This window comes from Pipistrellus hanaki (assembly GCF_964339955.1).
Source record: "Pipistrellus hanaki genome assembly, chromosome: 2".
Classification (NCBI taxonomy): Eukaryota; Metazoa; Chordata; class Mammalia; order Chiroptera; family Vespertilionidae; genus Pipistrellus; species Pipistrellus hanaki.
The window spans coordinates 5693069-5716247 of NC_140504.1; the positions used below are offsets into that span (position 1 = coordinate 5693069).

The window sequence follows — 23179 nt, forward strand, 5'->3', positions numbered from 1 at the left end:
GTGTCACAAATTACTCTGTACTTCCCACCTAGCTTTTACGAACCGTCAACAAACCTGTTTTTATCGTCTGCTCTTTTTAAAATAATTAGGTTGTCTCTTGGATTTTCTGTTCTGGAGAACTTTTCAAAGGAGCAACCCATTTATTCATTCTACTAAGAGTCTATTTCTAACTCAGTAATTTCTACTTTTGTTGATGATGACTTTGTTGTTTTTACTCTCTCCCAGATACATTTTGGTTTCATATTTCAATAGTTCTATTCTTTTACACAATTTCCAATTACTCTTTTATAGTATTTGTTGTAATTATTTTTTCTTCTTACAAATGTTAAGTGTTCATTTGTTGCTGCCAGAATCACCTATAACATTATTTTTTGTCATTTTAAACATTTTATTTTACTAACTTTTTTATTTTTAGTGGCCATTTCAGGCACACAGCAGAGTGGTTAGACATTTATAGACCTTATGAAGTGACCCCCCCACTCCCCATGGTAAGTCCTGTGCCCAACGGCACATCCATAGTTACTACAATATCACTGACGACATTCCCTGCGCTGAACTCTACGTCCCGTGGCTGCTCTGTCAGTGCCAGTTTGCACATCTGAATCCCTTCACCTTTTTCTTCCATTCCCCCAACCCCCTCCCATCTGGCACCATCTCTTCTCTGCAGCCGAGTCCGCTCTGTTGTCCGTTCACTTACTCCGGTTCACTGAAGTGCATTCTCGGATTGCATGTTGGTTTTGTTGGCTAATCGTTGTTGGGCATTAGGTTTCTGCACGTGTGCTACATTTGCAGGCTCATTTTGGGTGAGAAGTTTTGTTTCTGAGCAGCGGTTCCACGGCTGACTGGCATCGGACTCCCTCGTCAGGCCAGCCTGCTGTCCCACCCGCGGCCGGCGCTCCTGTCCAGCAGGGCCAGCAGGACGGCCATGTGTGCCTGCTACACCCTTCATGTCCTTGTCCAAGTAGCCTCGCCCACAGAGCGGTCAGCAGACACTGCCTCTCGCTGCTCTGTGCCCTCCCTGCCTTCAGGCAGGGACCTGGCTGAGTCCCAGCGTGACTCCTGACCTCTGCCACCTGCTCGCAGCCCAGGGCCCCTCAGGGCTGTGCCTCCTCACTCTGTGTCTTTCCCAAGCACAGGGCTCTCAGGCTGTCTCTTGTGGGACTTAGGTTTGGGGCGGCACCAGCTTCCTGCGCCACCTTGTCCCCCTGGCCGGGAGAGCCCCTCTCCCTTTCAGCTGAAGAAGGGGTTCGGACAGATGAAGTGCTTCCTGGAAACCGCATGCCCCTTTGGGGAGGGCCAAGGACAAGACGTCCATCTCCACATCGGAGCTCTGGTCCCTCTCCATGGGCGCTGGGAGTGAAAACCAGGCTTTCCTATCACTGTGAGCTCAGTGGATAACAGCAAACGTGTATGTGAACTGTGAGGAAACCGCTTAGCAAATAAACTACTCAAAGACAATGCTGTTGGTTGTTTTTCTAATTAGAAAAGGTATAAGTGTTTGTGTGTGTGTGTGTGTGTGAGAGAGAGAGAGAGAGAGAGAGAGAGAGCGAGCTTGCGAGTACCTGTGTGTTTGTGAAGAAAAGTAATAAATGAGGGGGTTCCCGAGTTAACATATCAGGGACGTTCTTGAAAACCGAGCTTAAGATTTTTTTTAAATATAATTTTATTGATTTCAGAGAGGAGGAGAGAGAGAGCTAGAAACATCAATGATGAGAGAGAATCATTGACCAGCTGCCTCCTTCACATGCCCCATTGGGGATTAAGCCCACAACCTGAGCATGTGCCCTGACCAGGAATCAAACCAGGACCTCCTAGTTCATAGATTGATGCTCAACCATTGAGCCACACCGGCCAGGCAGGCCTAAGATTATTTTTTAAAAACCTTGCTGGTGAGAAGTGGAGGAAGTGGGTTTTTAACACCGTAAGTGGTTCCTGTGCCAGAAGTGAAGAATTCCGTGGGCAGGCATTTAATTGTTCTGGTAAATCTCCCCTCTATGCGTAAGTGATGCACTCAGGCTGGTGGCGGGAGGAAGAGGAGATAGAGGCGGGCGATCCAGCTGCTGGGGTCTCAAGTCTGGGGTGGGCTGGACTTGGCTTCTACCGGCAACAAGGACTAATTGGTAAACCCAGCCATTATCCAAAATGAACGAATTTTAAAACCAAAGGCAATCCATACGTCAACCACATCACTTCTAATTATTGTAACATTTTACTATTATTTGTGATCTTTTAAAAAATATATTTTATTGATTTTTACAGAGAGGAAGAGAAAGGGATAGAGAGCTAGAAACATCCATGAGAGAGAAACATCGACTAGCTACCTCCTTCACGCCCCCCCCCCCCACCAGGGATGTGCCCACAACCAATGTACATGCCCTTGACCGTAATCAAACCTGGGACCTCCCAGTCTGCAGACTGACGCTCTATCCACTGAGCCACACCGGTTTCGGCTATTTGTGCTCTTGAGACTATTGATGCCAATGGTGCCTGACTGGCAGGGACACTTTCTGGTAGTCTGCCGTTCACATCTCTGCTGGTACCTGCTCAGCGACATCAGGTCGGCAGCTTGAAATTGGTGGATGGCGGGAATATTTAAACTTTGGAAATTGGCAAGTTCTGCACATCAGATAGTCTCTCCTCTCCCAGTCGTCACACATTGGTCAGCACTCAGCTGCTTAACACCATAGTTTGTTTTTTTGTTGTTTTCCAGGTTGGTGAGGCCTCGCTCATCCCTCATATCTGTGCCACTTCAGGTGGGTATAGTAGCCGAGCAATATTGGCAACTACTCACTCGTTGAAAGGTAAGTGTCTTAGGATCTTAGGTAAACAAATGGACAAAGTCCTTAAAAACACACACACACACACACACACACAACACCAATGATTCTCTCTCATCACTGATGTTTCTATCTCTCTCCTTCTCTCTGAAATCAATAAAATTATATTTTAAAAGATATTAGGCCAAGTTTTCAAGAATGTCCCTGATACGTTAACTCAGGGACCCCCTCATTTATTTCATTTCTCCAACCTATTTCAAATACAAGAGGAAACATGAGAAAAATCAATGTAAACGAAAAATTGTCTGCCAATTTCTGAGAAACAAACGGTGAAGGTAAGGAAAAGCCACGGCTCACAGAGAAAGAATACGATACTATTGACCCTTCTGAGAACCACGGTGGCAGGTCAGTGGCATTTGGATTGACCGAGAAAACACGAAGGAAAAACAAGTAGCAGAGTTTGCCTCTGTGAACAGCAACACAAAAGAAAATGAGCTGCAAACTTCATGCTCATACATCCATGGAGTGACTGAGTAAATTATGGCAGTCACAGTTCAGTGGAAGGGTATGTGGCTGATAAAACAATGGGTATGATTTTTTATATATTGCTAACATGAAAGAGGAAAAAGTAATGTGGCTAGGATGATTCTATATATAAAAAGAGCAAATTATCTTACACGAATCTCACACACACACACACACACACACACACACACACACAGTTTGTTTATGACTGGAGAGAAGGTTATGGGAGGACACTGCACTGGCCGCTCTAACCAAGTACCACAGGCTCAGTGGCTTAATCAACAGAAATTTGTCTCTCTCGGTTCTAGACGTCACACTCTTAGTCTTCCAGATAACACACTTCCTTATTTTTTTTAAAAAAATGTTTAAATTTTTTTGCAATCTGGAGAGTCTGAGAATTTCCAATCTTTACATTCTGGCTTCCTTTCTGCTTGACAGTTTCTTCTCAGCTTCGTTTTTCTCTTCGTACATTCTGCTGTGAGCAGCCAGGGAGCACCGAGCAGCTGCCACAGCACTTGGTTCGGGAATGTCCTCAGCGAAGCACCCAGTTGCAGAGCGCGCAAGTCTTACCGTCCACAAAACACCAGCACGTGGGCGCAGGTCAGCCGCTCCCTTTCCTCCGGAGTCTCACAGCATGGCCCCAGTCTCCACCCAACCGCACCTCCATCACCGTTAGCAGCCCTTCGTGGCCGGCTCAGCTTTTCCTGCCTCACCTCCGAACCGTCCCCGTCTCTCCCCGTCACCTGGTGCCAGACCGTGTCCACCCTTGGAGATGTTCGTTACACCAGCACGCTGCCCTCTCAGTGCCAATGTCTTTGCCAGCGTGGGTTGTTCTAACACAACACCACAGGCTGGATGGCTTGTAAACCGGGGACTTGTATTTCTCTCACTTCTGGAGACTGGGACGTCGGACGTCAGGGTGCCAGCATGGTGTGCAGGCAGCATCTTCTCACTGGTCCTCAAAGACGCTCTCTCTGGAGCTGCTTCCTCGAAGGGCACTAATCCCGTCACAGAGCGCCCCGCTCATGACCTGATCACCTCCCCAAGTCCCACCTCCAAGCCTTCACATTGGGGTTAAGGCTTCAACATATACGTTTTGGGGGCACAATTCAGTCCATGGCAGACACACCTCCAACTCTTTTTATTTTTTTAAATATATATATTTTTAATTGATATTTTTACAGAGAGGAAGGGAGAGGAATAGAGAGTTCGAAACATCGATGAGAGAAACATCAATCAGCTGCCTCCTGCACACCCTACTGGGGAGGTGCCTGCAATAGGTACATGCCCTTGACTGGAATCGAACCTGGGACCCTTCAGTCCACAGGCCGACGCTCTATCCATTGAGCCAAACCGGTTTCAGCTCACCTCCAACTCTTAACACTGCTGTCTTGTATGTATGTTGGAGGTGTTGATGTAAAACTAAAAGGCCATTATGAGAGGCAACGAGTATTTGCTGAGCTAAAAAACAAATACTAGTGGAGAAGCAGTGATCCCGGCAGAAGCTCTGTCTGGTTAGGAGGCAAAGGCCGGGGTATTGGTGAGAAAGGAAAGGAACAATTACATGCATGGAAGGAAGGCATTGCTGTTGGTGCAGTAACATCACGTAGTGCTGCTAATTCTGAAGGATATTTTTAATTTTAGTCCGGGAGGCCTCAGGCCTCTAGCTATAACAGCTGCTTTCTTGTTATCTTTGCAAACAGGTCTTTGGGAGGCAAGCTCGCACAGGCCCAGGGCAAGGTCGCTTTGCCCGGTTCCAACATTCTGAGATCTGAGGCATCAGAGGTGCAGGGCAGGTCCTCTGACGGCTGCTCCAGCACCATTTTAAAGCGGCTGTTTATCTTTTTTCTTTTTTTCTTTTTTATGGAGGTAAAGAAGGCTATCATCACTATGTATGCATGTTTATTTTGTTATATTAAGCACGTATACGTAGTCTTACTTTGTAAAAGAGATCTTCCTCTCCTTTCCCTCTGAAAAATTCAGTCCTAAGGATGTGAGGTGGGCTCAGCAGGGCAGAATCCGTGCTGGCATGCAAGGCAGTGCCAGGGGCCGGGGCGGTGCTGGGGCCTGAGCGGGGGAGGGTTGTCTGCATGGGGGGGGGGGAGGGGCTGATGTGAGGCGTGGGTGCCGTCACAGACCACACGGTCCTCAGCTTTCAGGTGTCCTGGGGCTTCCATTCTACCCGGAGCCGCACCTTCCAAGTGCAGGTTTCCAGGGGCGAGGAGCCGCTCAGGAGCGCCAGGACCCAGGCAACGGCCCTGGCGGTGACCGGGCTGGAGGCCGGGGTGCTGTATGGGGTGAAGATCAGCTACCATGCGTGCGGGACCAACGTCACCGCCACGCTGACCGTCAGACCGGTGAGGCGCTCATCCGAACATGTGTGTTTCCTGTGAGCTGAGCTGGTCTTTCTATCCCCATTCTGTTGGCCCCAGAAATTCAAACTTCTTATGATCAGGCAGGGGCGGGCATGGGCTTGGCCCACGATCCTAGCGGGGCGGCTGGTGCTCTGTGTCCTCTGAGCAATGTCTGGGTCCTGGCCATCATGGGCTTCCTGAATAGTATTCTTTAAAAAAATTTTTTTTTCACTGAGACTCGTTTGGCTCAGTGGATAGAATGTCGGCCTGCGGACTGAAAGGGCATTAGATTCTGATCAAGGGCATGTACCTTGGTTGTGGGCACATCCCCAGTGGGGAGTGTGCAGGAGGCGGCTGATCGATGATTTCTCTCATTGATGTTTCTAACTCTCTATCCCTCTCTCTTTCTCTCTGTAAAAAAATCAATAAAAATATATTTTTAAAAAATAAATAAAATTAAAAAAAGATGTCCTAACTGTGCTTGCTCCATGTGCTCACTGACGTTTATTTAAAAAGCCTGGGAGATTAGCAGCGGGTTCCAGCGAGGCCTGTGCTCTGCAGGGGTCAGCAGCCCCCATCGCTGATCTGAGCTGTGAGCTTTCAGGGGTGTCCCGAACATAGAAATCCCTTCTGTCCAAGGAGCCCCGCTCCCCAAGTTCATGTGTGCTCCCCTGGAGACCTGGAAGCACCCAATTGCACCCCAGGAACTATCTGGGGAGGATTCTCAGACACGTCATACAGTATGAGGAGAGTAGTTGCTGGTAAAAACACTGGAAAATGACAATAACAGAGTTTTATCATCTTGGAGAAAAGCCATCTCTTACATTATGTTGTAGCCCAATCGATACAAGATTATTTTACTTCCTCGGGTATGCTATTACAGCATCGGAAGCACATCATGTGTGGAGAGATAAAATTATAACACCCATTCAGGCACACACACAGGGCTCCCATTTTTCTGGACACTGAAGTTAGAAACATACAACTTACCATAGGGGTGACTTCAGCCAACCAGGCTGCACCTGATTCTATGTACAAAAAAAGCAGTATCATTTAAAATATATATATTTTATTGATTTTTTACAGAGAGGAAGGGAGAGGGATAGAAAGCTAGAGACATCGATGAGAGAGAAACATCGACCAGCTGCCTCCTGCACACCTCCTACCGGGGAGGTGCTCACAACCAAGGTACATGCCCTTGACCAGAATCAAACCTGGTATCCTCAGTCCACAGGCCGAAGCTCTATCCACTGAGCCAACCGGTTTCGGCGGAGAAAAAAGAAAGCAGTATCTTTCCTCCCAAAATGATGACCACCTCCCTTCCCACCCCGGCCCTGTGTAGACACTATTTGGTAAAGAGCATCTTTCGATTTATGTGCTCAGTTGTGTAGCCTTTGACAAGGAAGGCTGCTCTTGTGGGCTTTGGGACAAGGTCCAAGTGCTTGCTTGCCTGTAAGATCCCATCTTTCCCTGGGGAATTCCATACACGTGGCAGCTACTCCCTTTGACCCCCCCGGCGATGGTGGCTGCCCCTTCCCTTGCAGACATCACTCAAAGCCCCCACCTTAGAAATCCCTGTGCCCTCTGATACCTTCAACACACGAGAGGCTATTGCAGCCTTAACCCAACCCTTCCCATCCCTTCCTCCCCTGCGTCCCCTCCTGGCCCCGGGGTCCGACCACTGCCCTGGACTGTCCATGCACCAACTCTCTTCCTGGACCCAGGTGGGCACCCGGGCCTGCCTTCCTGTTACTGAGCGTGTGCAAAGGACCAAGCCCACGCCCCACCTCCTGGAGACTGGAGGCTGGATTTGGGGTGTTTTCTGGCAAATGCAGTGTTGTCAAGCCCTCTATACCGAGTCCCACAATTTAATTCCGTGAAGAATGGCAGTAATGCACTCTGTCTACAAATGAAACAAAAACGGGCTTTTATGGACAGGCCTGGGAACCTAACCCCTGTGTCTATGGGAAAACGCATTCTACATCTCAGACAATGAGCCGGAGAAAGCGCTGGCATGCCTTGCCTGGGGACTGCCAGCACTCCGGATGCTGCGGGGGCCCGGGGCCGGGGCTGGGCACCGAGGTGGTGAGCCATGGATCCTCCTTTCCTAGCGGTGCGGGGCTGGGGGCGGGGGGGGGGGGGGGGGGGGGGGGGGGGGGGGGGAGCGGGGGGGGCGGGGCTGGCTGAGCCGCATTCGGTAAAGAGATTCTAATGCCCAAGTCTTTCTGTGGGATGTTGATGATTCCAGAAGTCGGAAGTCGATGTTCTAAAAACAAGGGCCCATTGTGATGCAAAGGGACAGGGAGGGTGACACGGATGCACTGCTGACTCCCTCTGTGTCCCCGCTCTGCCCAGCGGGGATAGGACAGCCCCGGCGGAACTCCATGAGATGCTCAGCGGTCTGGGCTGATTCCCACAGGGCCTGGACGTCAGACCGTATTTCCGGGATCCTGTCCACACGCTGCTCCACGCTCACCTCCTCCCACGACCCACCCCACTGGGTCCAGGCCTCCACGCCCAGCCCCCTCTGTCATTGCCCGGAGACCTGGCTGTGACCCACACTGTCCACGCTGGATGGTGACTGTGTGGGGATTTGCAGCTTGTTAGATGGGGAACGTTCACAGGGACCCCCAGCCACCAGCACTCGTGCCTTCAGGTCCCCTGGCCCCAGGGCAGGTGCTTGCCAGCTCTGCTTCTGTCTCTCCCTGTGGGTCCAGGGTCACAGGTTGGCCTTTCCCACAGTTAGGGGGACTGTTCCCGCCACATGGACAGGACCGAGGCTGCTTGGTGAGCAGATGCGAGGCCTGGCCAGCATCCTTGTGATTTAGGTCAAATCACACACACACACACACACACTCACACACACACACACACACACACTCACTCACACACACACACACACACACACACGCACTCACTCACACACACTCACACTCACTCACACACACACACACACACTCACACTCACTCACACACACACACTCACTCACACGCACGCACACACACGCACACACACACACTCACTCACACGCACGCACACACACGCACACACACACTCACACGCACACACACACACACGCACACACACACGCACACACACACACGCACACTCACTCTCACACACACACACACACACACACACACACACTCACACTCACACACACACACACACACACACACACACACTATAATCAATCCCAGCGAGGTGAGATGCTCTCATGCGGCTCTGAAATTATCCCCTAGACATGGATAATCAGTCACGGTAACGGAGACCCCCCTAGGGCCCCGCCTCCTTTGTTGGAGAACAATAAGCTTGGCCCAACTTTCTACATAGTTTCGGTCTGGTGTCCTGTCATTGTTCTCAAACCCACGCAACCTCTGGCACATCAATAATGTCCTGGGACCTTCTTTTCAAAGAGCAAAGAGGAGATGACTTGGGTTCATGCTTCACTTCCCAGTTCTTGTCCTGTGGTTCTTCAGAGAAAAACCAAACCAAACCAAACCAAGCCCACTCCTCCTGTGTCCCCGTGGCCCTGAGCCGGCACCTGGCCCGGCCTGCAGTGACCTCTGGCCACACGGCCACCTGGGCTGACCGGGAGGCATCAGCATTCCTTGTCAGTCCCTCTCCGGGGAGGTTACAGGGCAGCCTGCTTTGGGAATGACTTACCTCATGATGTGCGCCCACCGATGCAAGGGACAGTGGCCTGGTCATGCTGGGCATGGGGTGGGGCTGGCGCCGGAGGGCAAGAGTATGGATGATGTAACGGGAAAGCAGCAGGCATGCGCACTCCAGGGCAGGCTTCAGGACTGCACCGTGCTCGCAGGGGTGCAGAGGTGACAATGCATAGCCCTCAGCCCACCAGTGGGATGTGGGATGGAGAGTTTGTCAAGCTCCCAGGCAGCTCTTATGCACGCCCCAGCGTAGGCCTATGGCCTTGCCCTCACTTCTGGCTGCACGTTTAGCTCTCCTGGGAGCGATGCACACCCTGATGCCTTATGTAGGGGAGCCTGTCCCAGGCCCCCCATAGAGCAGAGGGAGGGTGTGGCGTTAGTTCATCAGGAAAGGGCAGGGGGCGTGTCCGGGAGCTGGATACCCCTGAGGCCAGGTCGTTGCCCGGGGGTGGGAGGGACGTGGCTTGATCTAGATCTGGACAGGCACAGGCCCATCACCACTGATTCCTGAGACGAGGAGGCGGAGGGGCGGGGACGAGGTGAAGGGCAGAAGGGGAAATCTGGTGTGATCGCTCCCCTGCTCCCACCGCCCGCAAAGCCCCCGTGTTTCTGTGACCGTGTGACCGAGCTGCCCGGTGCCCATCCCTGGCTGCTGCACTGGAGGGAGCGGAGAGGGGCCCTACGTTCTGGCCTTGCCCCCCTCAGCAGTGAACTCACCAGGGCCCAAGGCAGATTAACATGGGCAAAGCGAGGGACCAAAGGAACCCAGTGGATCGCAGGTGACAGCAATGGTGGTTCCACCACCACCCCCCACCCACTCCCCCCCCCACCCACCGCAATACGCATCCTGCTCTTCTTGGGGGATCATGGTACACGCGTGCTCCCATTGGGAGGCCAAAGAACCTAGCATCTTGGAGCAAGGTGCCTGGAGACCATACACCGTGAGGGGCGGATGATGGTTCCTGTCGGAGGCCTGAAGGGCAGAGCGAGGGCCGTGGGGAGCTGGCGCACAGCCAGGAGGGGTCACCATGGCGGGGACAGGTTGGCAGGGTAAGGTGGAGCCAGAAAAGCTCTGGGAACAAGAGGGTCACCAAGGCCACCAGGCCACCCCGGGTCCACAGGGCCCTCACACGGCTCGGGGCCCTCACACACGGCCACCTCCTTGGCTGGCATTGACTTTTGCCACTTATGTCCTTCCGAGGCACTGCCCCTGACAGCTCGGTACCTCTTCTAATCACTCACAGAATTGAGTTCAAAGCTTGATGTGATTGAAACAGAAAGCGTCTCACTGTGTCGAACTGTAACTTGTGTAGCAGCCAAGACCGAGAAAAGCAGACACGCTCACGCGGTTCCGTGTGGTAGTTATGCCATGAACCCTGAGTGCACACATGGGCTTGTCCATACCTCACCCCAAACCTTTACAGAACCCATCCAACCCCTCCTTCCAGGAGAAGCAGCTAAAATCCGTTTTAGCGAGCTAGGTACAGTATCCATGTTTTTTAAGTTTGATTTTTAAGAGAACAGTTTCTTAAAACTGCAGCATGCTATCTTAGATTGTTCTTTAGACCACCTTTCACTCATTTTTTTTTTTTAAAGGAAGAATGTTTTGCTCAAAGTCTGGGTTGCAATTGGCTGCGTTCGCAATCTTCGATGCGGATGGGCCAATTCAAGGAAAATGGTGAACACGGTTTTTAGCTGCAGACCTGGTGTCGCCCAGACAGCTTCCCACATTGTTCATGGGAAGGAAAAGGCACCTCCTGACTTCCTGTGGCAACACAATCCGGTGATTGCGCTGGTGCTGTTGCTAAGGGCGGGGTGCAACGTTTGTCGTCTGCTGGCCGGTTGCTGGGGGTGCAGTAACCGGAGGGGAAGGCAAACCAGCGCAAAGGGCCACTCGCTGTAGGTGAGAGGTGAGGAGCCAGCAGGAGGGGCCGAAGGCCGGGGCCAGGCTTCATGCCTGTGGAAAAGGCTCTCATGTCTAGAGCGAGACCTCAGAGGGTAGCGTTAGCCATCAAGGACTCCATAATCATGGTGCTAATGTGCTAACATAGAATGAAAGGTAGGCAAAGCAGATGCAAGAAGGGAGCGTTTCCATGGAGGACTGGACTCTACAGAAATCATCCAATGGACATTCTAGAAGCACACATGTTTGGATATACGGGTATTTCAGATGACAGTAACGGTAGATGGAATACACAGAACCATACGATGAATGCATTTAAAGACAGATCAATAGAACATCTCCAAAATGAGTCACAGAGCGAGAAAACAATCATGGCAAAAACAAAACAAAGGGTCGGACATGCAGGCCAGGAACCATCTCAACACCGTGTAGCCAGCGCTCTGGAACAAGGCGAGAGAAGAGGGAGAGAGGCAATATTTGAAGAAATAATAGCCAAATGTTTCCTAAATCTTATGAAAAAAACAGCAACCCACAGATTCAGGAAAATAAGTCCAAATAAGATGAATAATTAAAAAAAAAATCAAACTTAAGCACCATCATAGTCTGACTCTCTTTAAGTGAATCTATAAACTATGACCATTAATAAAGTATCTTGGGAAATTCACTAAAATGTGGGAATTAAACAACACCCTTCTAAATAACCAAGAGATGAAAGAGGAATTCACAAGGGAAGTTGGATAGACTTGGTGAGGAATGAGAATGAAACACAACAGACCAAAACGCATGGGATGCAGCAGGAACAGCGCTGAGAGAGACCCCACTATGGGGAGGAATACTTCAGAGCAACAACGGAAACGTCCGCCTTCAGAACCTGGGAAAGAGCACCTGGAACCCAAAACTGTGGAAGGAAGGACAGGACGAGGATCAGAGCAGAAATAAGCGATGTCCGCAAGCTCGCAAGCTACAGCATCAGAATGGGAAAACCGATTCTATGTCCGCATTCGAGCACCACACAATTGGACAGCGAGATGAAAACCTATCACTTAGAATAAAATAAAATATAATATAAAATATAAAAAAAGAATAAGCCTAACTAAAGATGACAGGTAAATGGAGAGATGTTCTGTAGTCATGGGTTCGGACATTCAGTGCTGTTAAGATGTTCCTTCTCACCTAGCTGGTGTGGCTCAGTGGTTGAGCACCTACCTATAAACCAGGAGGTCACAGTTCGATTCCCTGTTAGGGCACATCATAGCGACCGGTTGTTCGATTATTCCACTGTTCATCCTATTTGCATATTAGCCTTTTATTATATAGGATAGTCCCAAACTGGAAACAACTCAAGTGTCCATCAGTAGAAGAATTAAAAAATCAACTGAGGCAAAAAGAAACTGGGGTGTAATGGATACATGTGACAACACGGATGCCTCTTAAAATCCTGATGTTGAGCGAAAGGAGCGGGACACGGACACGAAGTGGTGCGGACTGTACTGCAGTCTGTGGTGGTTGACGCCAGAGGAGGCTCTTCCTCCAGAGGCAGGAATTGATTGGGATCCGCCACAAGGACCACTTCACACCACGGCAATGTTCTCCGTGATGATTGATCGGAGTGGTGAATATACAGCACGGGTGTATAGGAAGGTAAACATCACCACGCTTTACATCGAGAAGTGTGTGCTTTGAAGAGAAAGACTCCTTGATTTAGGAAGGGAAAAGAACGCCTGACCTCTGGAGCTGGGCCTGACTGTTTTGAATCTGAGATAAGCCATTGACCTGCTGTGTGACCTCAGGAAGTCAGATAACCTTCCAAAGCTTTACTTCCCCTTTGTTCAGTGCAATGGTGTCTGGTCTACAAAGGTGTGATGCAAAGTGAGTTAGTGGCTATAGAGTTCAAAGCATGGTGCCGGCTACCTACTCTAGCATTAGGGGTAGTAGTCCTTGTCCCCAGGTGACTGCCCCATTTGAAAATAATAATTATATATATATATATATATATATATATATATATATATATATATATATATATATAATTGATTTTTTACAGAGAGGAAGGGAGAGGGATAGAGAGCCAGAAACATCGATGAGAGAGAAACATGGACCAGCTGCCTCCTGCACACCCTGCACCGGGGATGTTCCCGCAACTAATGTACATGCCCTTGACTAGAATCGAACTTGGGACCACTCAGTCTGCAGGCCAATGCTCTATCCACTGAGCCAAACCAGTTAGGGCACGTTGCCCCATTTTGCAGTAAGAATCATTGGCTAGAGCTATCATAATATGATGTTTTTAAGTTATTCTATCAATAGAACTTCTACTGGGAAATACTCTGTTTACTGTTCACTATTACCCTGTAGACTAGGGGTGTCGAACTCAATCAGAGAAGGGGCCAAAATCTAAAATCCAGCCTAAATCGCGGGCCGAATGGTTTACTGAACAGTCATAAACTGACAATGTCATAAACTGACAGCGGAGTGCAGTGATGACAGCGCGGTGCGGGCCACATTGCAAGGCCTGGCGGGCAGGATTTGGCTCGCGGGCCTTGTGTTTGACACATGTGCTGTAGACCCTGGTGAATTTCCATTTGGGCTGTTGTCAATGTTTATAAAAAAAAAAAATTAAAAATTTTGCCCTCGCCAATTTGGCTCAGTGGTCGGAGCATCAGCCCACGGACTGAAGGGTCCTGGGTTCATTCCAGTCCAGGGCACATACCTTAGTTGCAGGCTCAACCTCTGGGCCTGATTGGGGCACATGCAGGAGACAACCAATCAATGTGTCTCTCCCACATTGGTGTTTCTCTCTCTGTCTCTCCCCTTCCTTCTAGTCTGTCTAAAAATCAATGGGAAAAAATGCTCGGGTGAAAAATTCCGTAATTTCCACCATGCTCGCAAATGCAAAATCTTCCACCGGACCCCAAGTGGTAAATCAGTAGATTTCACAGCTGGCCGATCAGGCAGGTGGTGGGTTCTCCTCTGTGCTAGTGACCTGGGAGGGAGCAGACTGCCCTTCAGTAACCTCAGGTACTTCCTGTTGTCTGCAGTAAGTACGCTGGGTAATGGTATCACAGATCTGATTGCATCATCCCTATTTTAAACCATTCTCTCTCTAGTATAAAACAGAAACCGAATCTCAGCTCGTGGCTTGGGCTTTTTCACATGTCTGCGGCGGTGAAAACTGGAGTTCTGCTTTTAGGAGGGGCTTCTTCCCTTTATTGGTCCCCAAATAAATAGGTTCCCCAGCCATGGCCTCTCTGCAGAAGGAGGACTCCTGGGGGACATCTGCACCCAAGCCTCTGGGTAAGTCACCGGCAAAATGCTCTTTAGTAAAAAAAAAAAAAATATATATATATATATATATATATATATATATATATTGTGATGGAAATCTATGGAATTAATAGAACTAGCGGCAGGTCCAAGAACAGAAGTCATGTGTCCTATTCAGGCAGCAAACAAGGATTTGGATTTGAACAGTGATGAACAGTGTCTATGGGAGAGCACTCGGGACCGGGCACCTGTTAGATATTGGGGTTCAGTGAGCACGCACCCGGGCTTCTCTGGCCTCTGGGCCCAGGCACTAGAGAGAAACCCAGCGAATCTGTACTCTCTGGTGAGATGCTGTAATATTTTCCCAAGTCTTACTGAGATGTAATTGACATGTAGCACTCTGTTAGTCCAAGGTGTTACAACCTCAGGACCCGAAATACGTTTCTGCTGTGAAAGGATCACCACAATGAGTGATCATTTAGCTACAATTACCTTCTTGTGATAAGAACTTTGAGATGAATCTCTTGGTAACTGTCCAGCACACGGTATAGTAGTGGCAGCTGTGGTCATGGTGCTGGACATGACACCCCAGGACTTGCTTTATCGTGTAACTAGAAGTTCTCACTCTGCAACCACCATACTGATGTCTCCCTATTTAATACTGCAATGAGGTCACCCTGAGGCTGGTGATGGAGACGTTCCTTTGTACATGTGTCTACCTGTTTCCCCTTGCAGGGCGTCCCACACAGCAGTCGATCATAAGAAGCAAAATAAAGAAAGTCGCTGGAGTGAAGGTGAGCAGTGAAAACGATTTGGGGGCCGGAGAGGGGGAGGTGATGGGTGGCGTGAAGGGCAGGGTCATGGGCACAGGGTGTGGAAATGGTGGATGCATACAAGCCTCCTTCTTTGGTCTCTTCTCGACTGCCACACACCATGACAACCCACCTCGTTCAGTCGTAACAATGGTGGTCCTTTCATTCCCATTTTACTGGTGAAGACTGAGGCTTTGAGAGGTTCGGAACAGGCCCAGCATCACAGATGCTGTCTGGTCCCACCATTGCTGTCTGCCTGCTGATGCCTGTGGTTCTCTCTCTCTCTCCATCTTTCTCTCTGTCTCTGTCTCTCTCTCTTCCAGTAAAAAGGAAGAGTCTCCCCTTTATCCAGTTGACGGTGGACAAAGCACAGTCACAAACACTCCTCTGGCCCCAGGTGCTGTCTGGTCCTGTGTCCCCCTTGTCCCCCCCCCCCCAAAGCGCCTCCACTTACCGGACTTCCTCACGCCCCGCACTCCACACGATGTCTTTGCCCTGCTATCGTTTTGATCCGAGGCCACCTCACCCAGAGGGGCCTCAATGAGGACTGTTCTGTGCCTTCTAAAGAATTATTTTTAATTTTGAAGCTACAAAATGAAAAGTTGTAGCTTCCCGTTTAGCTGTGAGATCCCTTGGACCCTTCCCCCAGTCCCCCCAGGGGAGGCGTCTTGCACAACTCCAGTCAGCATCCCATCCAGATGGCGGACACTGGCACCGTCCAGGGTCAGAGCACCCAGCCCCAGGAGATTCCTTCCTGCTGCCCTCTTACAGCCACACCCTCTTTCTCCCCATCCACCCACCTCAACTCTACCAGCCACTGCTCTTGTCTCCATCTTATACATTTGTCATTTCAAGAACGTTGCATAAATGGGCTTGCTCTAAATAGGATATGTTGAAATAGGCTTCTTCCAGAATTTTCTGGAGACCCATCCAGGTTGCTGCGTGTATCCGTCGTGCATTCCTTCTTATTGCTGAGTCAAGTTCCATGGTGCGGATGGAGCACATTTGTTTAGTTGCCCATTGAGGGTCACTGGCTTGTTGGCAAGTTTGAGAGCTAAGTTCAACAAGTTTGAGCTGCAAACACTTGTGCGCGGGTTTCGGTGTGAATGTGTGACTTTATATTATTCAGAAATAAATGTCCAGGAGGGCCATTGCTGGGGCGAATGGTAGTTGCAGGGTCAGTTTTTCAAGAAACTGGCAGACTGTTTACCAGCTGGCTGCACCAGCATCGAACTAGTCTCCAGTTTACCTGCACCCTCCAATGCAGGGTGTTGCACTGCTTTGTATTTTTGCCATTCTGAAAGGCATGCAGAGCCGCCTGATGTTATTTTACTTTGCGTATCTTTAAGGCTTAGTGATGTGGAACTTCTGTTCATGTGCTTAATTGCAATCTTCTTCAAGGAAATGTCGGTTGCCTCCTGCACACCCCACCCTGGTGATCAAGCCTGGAACCTGGGCATGTGCCCTGACTGGGAATCAAACCGTGATCTCCTGGCTCATAAGTCAATGCTCAACCACTGAACCATACAGCCAGGCTCTTCTGCCCATTTTCTAATTGGATTGTTTGATTTTGTTTTCTTCACTGTTGAGTGTTCAGAGCTCTTTATACATTCTAGGTTTTTTTTGGTGGGTATGAGATTTATTCACAAGTCTTTTCTACCAGACTAGCTTGCCTTTTCTTCATCTTTCTAACAAAGCTTTTCATTTGGATGTAGTCTAACTTACTATTTTTTTATTTTATAGATCATACTTTTGGTGTTTCAGAACCCTTTGCCTGGCCCTAAATCCCAAAGATTTTTTCCTTCTATTTTTTTTTCTAAAAAAATTTTTTTTGTTTTACATTTAAATCAATGATCCATTTTTAATTAATTTTTGCATAAGGCATGAGACTTAGGCCCAGGTTATTTTTTTTTTCTGCCTATGGATGTCCAATTACTCCAGCACCATTTAATAAAGAAGCATGCTTTCCTTCATTGAAGTGTTTTGTACCTATGTAAAAAAATCATATTTTGGGGCATATTTGTGTGGGTATGATTCCAGATTTTTTATTCTGTTTCATTGATCTTTGTGTCTATCTCTTTGCTAGTCTCACACAGTCTTGATTACTGTAACTAAAATTAATCTTAAAATCAAGTCATTCAATTTCCCTTACTTTATTCTTTCCTAAAATTGCTTTAACTATTCTAATTCATTCGACTTTCCAAAAAGTTTAGATTACTCTTATTTCCACAAAAAAATCTTGCTGGGATTTTCATTGGAATTGCATCAAAACTGTATATCAATTGAGGGATAATTGAGATTTTTACTGTTGAAACATGTTTCTCCATTTTTAAAGAGCTTGATTTATTTCATCAATATTTCAAGCTTTTAGTATATAAGTCCTGTATATGTTTTTGGTAGGTTTACATCTAAGTATTTACTTTTATTTGAGCTATTATAAGTGATGTAAATGTGTTTGTTTGTTTTTTAAATTTTAATGTCCATTGCTAGAATATAGAAATAAAATTTATTTTTGTATGTTATCTTATATCCTGCAAACCTTGTTGAACTCACTCATTGTTCTAGGAATGTTTTTGTTGATTCCTTGGGATTTCCTATGAGGACCAACAATGATGTCAATTGCAAATATAGTTTTACTTTTTGCTTTCCAATCTGGATGCCTTTTATTTCTCTCTGCCTTACCACACTGGCTAGAATTTCAGCAATATATTCAAGAAAAGTGGCGAAATCAAATATCCTGTATTACTCTTGATCTTAAGGGAAAAGCATCCAGTCTTTAACCATTAATTATAATGTTAGATGTTGGTTCCTTGTAGATGTTCTTCACCAGGATGAGGAAGTTACCCTTTATTTCTACTTTTCTGATAGGTTTTTTTTTTTCCCCCTAAAAAATCATGAATAGATATTGAATTTTGCCAAGTACTTTTTCTGTTAATCTGGTATGTTACATTAATCTACTTTCAAATATTAAATCAGTCCTGCATGCCAGAAATAAATCTCATTTGGACATAGTGTATATGTTTTAAAATATGTTATTCTATTGCCTAATATTTTGTTAAGGATTTTGCACCTACATTTATGAGGGATATTGGTTTATAGTTTTCTTTTTTTTTTTTTTAATGCCATCTCTGTCTGGTATCAGGATAATTCTACCCAAATAAAATGAATTGGGAAATATTCCTAAACTATATGGGCCTACAGGGTTCCTTATTTGGAATTTTAAAATTAGGAATGCAATTTCCTTAATGTTATAGTACTACTCAACCTATTTTATGTCAAGTTAGTTGTTGTATAGTATACAAGTTTTTGAGAAATTGGTCCATTTTCTGTAAGTTGTCAAAATTATGTGTGTTTATAGTTGTTTATAGTGTTCCCTTATTGTCCTTCGGATGTTTGTGGAACCTGTAGTGATAACCGTTGCTCCATCTTAAACATTCATAATTTGTGTCCTCTCTCTCTTTTCTTTGTCAGTAATGCTAGAGGTTTGTCACTTCATTGATTATTTTTTAAATTATTTTTTCTATTTCTTTTTCTATATTTTTTGAGGTGGGAACTTGGATTATTGACTTGAGACCTTTCCTAATCTTTTACTGATATGCATTCAGTGCTAGAAATTCCCCCTCGACTCCACTGTAGCTGCGTCCCACAAATGCTGGTATGTGAGCTTTAATTTTACTTCAGCTACCTGTATTTTGTATTGTGTCTGAAGACTCCCTCTTTGACTCCTGGATTATTTAGAAGTGTGTTGTTTGGATCCTAAGTCTTCAGAGATTTTCCTATTATCTTTCTATTACCAACTTCTCTTTGATTCCATTTGAATCTGAGAACACACCTTATATAATTTAAGTTCTTTTAAATTGGTTGAGGTTTGTTTTATGATCTGGGATGGGATCTCTCTTGGATATGTTCCCTTAACATTTGAAAATGATGTGTATTTGCCTGTAATAGTTGGATGGAGTGTTCTATAAATATTAATTGCATCCCATTGGGCATTGTTATTGAATTCTATGTCCTTGCTGATTTTCTGTCTAGTTGTTCTAGCATTATTGTAGAAGTGTTACGGTGTCCAACTGGAATTGTGGGTGTATCTATTTCTCTTTGCAGTTCTATCAGTTTTTGGCTTCACATATTTTATAGCTCTGTTTTGGTTCATATATACAGGGTGGGGTCAAAGTAGGTTTATGGTTGTTTGGATGGAAAATAAAATAATAATTAATAAATAATAATGCAAGATATAAGTACAACCAATGGACATAAAACTCTGGGGAGGGAGGGTATGTATGGGAGGGAGGGGGGCAAAAAAATCAATAAAATATATTTTAAAAAAAGAATAAAGGGATAATTTCTTCCTTTCTCAAAAAAAAAAAAAATAATGCAAGAATAAACCCTGTGTTTCAAGTACTCACAACTGTAAATCTACTTTTGCCCCACCCTGTATTTAGGATTGTTATGTCTCCATGGCACTCTTATCAAAATATAATGTCTTTAACTCTGATAATTTTCTTTCCCTAAAGTCTACTTTATCTGGTATCAATATAGCCATTTCTAATTTCGTTTGATTAATGTTTACATGATATATCATTTCCGTATTTTTACTTGCATGCTGCCTATATCATTACATATTTTTAGTCCACTTTGCCAATCTATGTTTTAATTGGTATAGTTCATTTACATTTAATATAAGCATTGACATATTGGGGTTACGTATGCATTTTATTTTTCGTTTTCCCTATGTTTTCTTTTTTTCATTTTCCTATTTTCTTTTTTTCCCCTGCCTTCTTGGGAGTTACTTGAACATTGTTTAGAAATTCATTTTGATTTATCTATGGCAGTTTGAGCATATATCTTTGTATAGCTATTTTAGTGGTTTTTCTAGATACTTTATTACATATCCATGATTTATCAGTCTATTGGTGTCATAATTTTACAGGTTTGAATGCCATATAGTAACCTTACCTCTCTTTATATCTCTTTACCCTCCTTCCTTTATAATATTTTGTCTTAAACATTTACTCTACTTACATTTAGAAGCACATTCGACAACATTACAATTTTTGCTTTAACCATCAAACACCATTTAGATAACTCAAGAGCAGAAAGAAAGGCTATTCTATTTACCCATATTTTTACTTATAGTGTTTTTGTTCTTGATATATAATTTCCTTTTTTTACCTTCTTTTTTTTTTTAATTTAGAGAAGTTTCTTTAGTCACTCTTTTAGGATATGTCTACTGGTGACAAGTCTTGTTATTTTTTCTGGATATAGGTATCTGGGTTGGCAATTTTTTCTTTCAGCAAATGAAAGTTGTGCCAATTCTTTCTGGCCTTCATTGTTTTCAATGGGAAATCTGCTGTCATTTGAATTGCTTCTTATCTCTAGGCAAAATGTCATGTCTCTCTCACTGCTTTCAAGATCTCTTCTTTGTACTTAGTTTTCATAAATTTGACTACGGTATGTCTTGTAGATGTTTTTAATTTATCCTGTTTGGAATTTGATCAACTTTCTGAATCTGTAAATTTCTGTCTTTTGCAAAATTTGGGAAGTTTTTAGCCATTATTCCTTTGAGTACTTTTTCAACATTCCCAACCTCCTTCTGGAACTGTTAGATCTTTTGTTAGATCTTTTATAATAGTCCTGAAGGTTCTCCAGGCCCTGTCCACTTCGCATATTGCCTATTTTCTCTCTGTTGCTAAGCTTGAGTAATTTCTGTAATTGTTCTGTTTTTTAGTTCCTTGACCCTTTCCTTTTGTCCTCCATTCTGCTGTTGAGCCCATTGCTGAGTTTTTTTATTTTGACTATTCTATTCTGTTCTGAATTTTCTATTTTATTCTTTATACCTTCTATTTCTTTGTGAGGCTTTCTATTTTATTTTATTTTTCCATTTGTTTCAAGGGTGTTCATGATTGCTCAGGAAGCATTTTTTAATGATGACTGCTTTTAAATCTTGGTCAGGTACTTGTGACACCTTTGTCCATTTGGATTGTGACGTTCTTGGTTCTTGGAGGAGGAATTTTTTATGGAAATCTAGGTATTTTGGTGTTATGAGATTCTACTTTAAGATTCTTATTTAAGTCTTTTGGCTTCCTCTGTCATTACTCCAGCAGGGATACTTCCTCATTATTGTCCAGGGAGGGTACAAGTCCAAGTTCCCCACTCAGCCTTTATTGACACCCCCAGAGAGGGCCTCCTCATTACTGCAGAGAGGGGATGGGGTTCTGCCCTCCACTTGGCCACTCCCCATATCTCCCTGGCTGGGAGCGATGGCAGGCCCCATTTGCTCCCACAGGAGTAGTGTCCTTGTCAGCACTGGGTGGTGGTGAAAGTCCCGACTTACTGGTTCTCCTCTCCCACCACCCCACTGTCTGGGAGGGTGGATTCCATTTTGAATGGGGTTGGGAGCAGGTTTGGGTGCCTCATTACAGCCTGTGGGAGGTGGGAATATAAGCTTCTCACTATTGTTTGCCAGTGTGGGTGGGTGGGACAGAGCAGTAATCGATGGGGCAGGGGAAGGGAGTAGGATATGGCGCGGATCGACCTCTTCTGCATCCAGCACGGAAAGAGAGATGAACCGGTTCTGAGCGGAGGCGGATGGGGGTTGAGAAATAAAAGAAAGAGACAATAGAAGGATAAAAAGCTGGGACCGGGTAGAACCACTGCCTCCTCTGATGGAGGGACAGGGGCCAGAGCCTAAGCAATGTGTTTGCTTATACCCCCAAATACCAGGGGGTTTCAGCAAAAGTTAGGATCAAAAGAGATTATTTGCATTCTTGAGCACTCCTGGTGCTTGATTGGATTTACATATCAAAGTCTCACTGAAATGAAGGCCAAACTGATAACACTCTTATCTTTCTGGCAAAGCATGTTCCCAGGGCGTGGCTCTGCCTGTGGCCCTGAGTTCAGCTGACAATAATTAAAGAAATGCCCATGTGCCGTCCCAGGGGACCCTCTACAGTAATCTACTCTTTTAGTTGAATTGCTTGTTTCTTGCCTTGAGGATGGGGCAATTGATTGTGTGGTGTTGGGCTGGAGCAGAGTCGTAACCGTCTAAACACTTTCTGTATCGCTAGGTGGCTCCCTTTCTGTCTCTCGAGAGCAGCCTTTGGTTGGGTGGGTCTTTGTTTGTTTGTGCCTATTTGCATTTCTAGGTGGTTGGTTTCTGTGAAGTCTGGGATACCTGAGGCAGAGAGAAAACTCAGAGGCCTCAGCACTGTGTGGTTCCTCGAGTCCCAAGGTCCCTGGCCAGACCTCCCCTCCTTGCAGAGCCCCTCACGCTTATTTCGTGTAATGTCCAGAGTCGTGCTCACAGGAGGAGTAGGGAAAAGCAAGTCTACTCCATGTCCCCGCTAGCCTGGCCTGTGACCTGTGTTAACGAAAAAACCATTGAAACCTGGAAAGAATTTTAGGGAGTTTATTTGAGCCAAACTGGCGACATATGCCGGGAAGCAGAACCTCAACGGATTGAGATAGTGCTCTGAAGAAAGGCGGGTTACATTTCTCTGTTTATACACTGAAATCAAAGGAGTGACATAGGGGGGTTACATGAAATTCATTGGTGATGGAGTAAGGAGGCGGGAGAAAGCAAAGTGGTAGGAAACCCCTGGGATTGGATAAAAAGTAAAATGATGAACATGTATTCAATACTTTGGTGAGTGCAGGAACAATTAACATAATAAGGAAGGAATTTGAGGCATCTGTCCTGGCGCCCACCATATTTGGTTGTGCCCCAGGGGCTCCAGAAAAAGGAAAGCCACAAGTTACCCAGATATCTCATAGATATGCTATCTTATAGGTAAAAAAGGCAAATGGGCTCAGTAAAGAAGATCAAAGTTGATCTTTGTCTGGGAAAATATCGGCCTAGGAAATGACTACCCA

General features: G+C 46.2%; 1 protein-coding gene across 2 annotated transcripts in view; it reads left to right on the top strand.

Annotated features, from left to right (window-relative positions):
• The first annotated feature begins 14367 nt into the window (after positions 1-14367).
• Positions 14368-23179, top strand: part of ABCG1 (ATP binding cassette subfamily G member 1) — a 68031-nt gene continuing 59219 nt past the window's right edge. The window contains exons 1-2 of one of the 2 annotated variants that reach the window (XM_084872673.1): positions 14368-14525; positions 15231-15289. In XM_084872673.1, coding sequence (XP_084728799.1) covers positions 14471-14525; positions 15231-15289 — 114 coding nt within the window. In that variant the 5' untranslated portion in view covers positions 14368-14470. The remainder of the gene's footprint in view (positions 14526-15230; positions 15290-23179) is intronic. The other variant, XM_084872674.1, reaches the window with a different exon arrangement.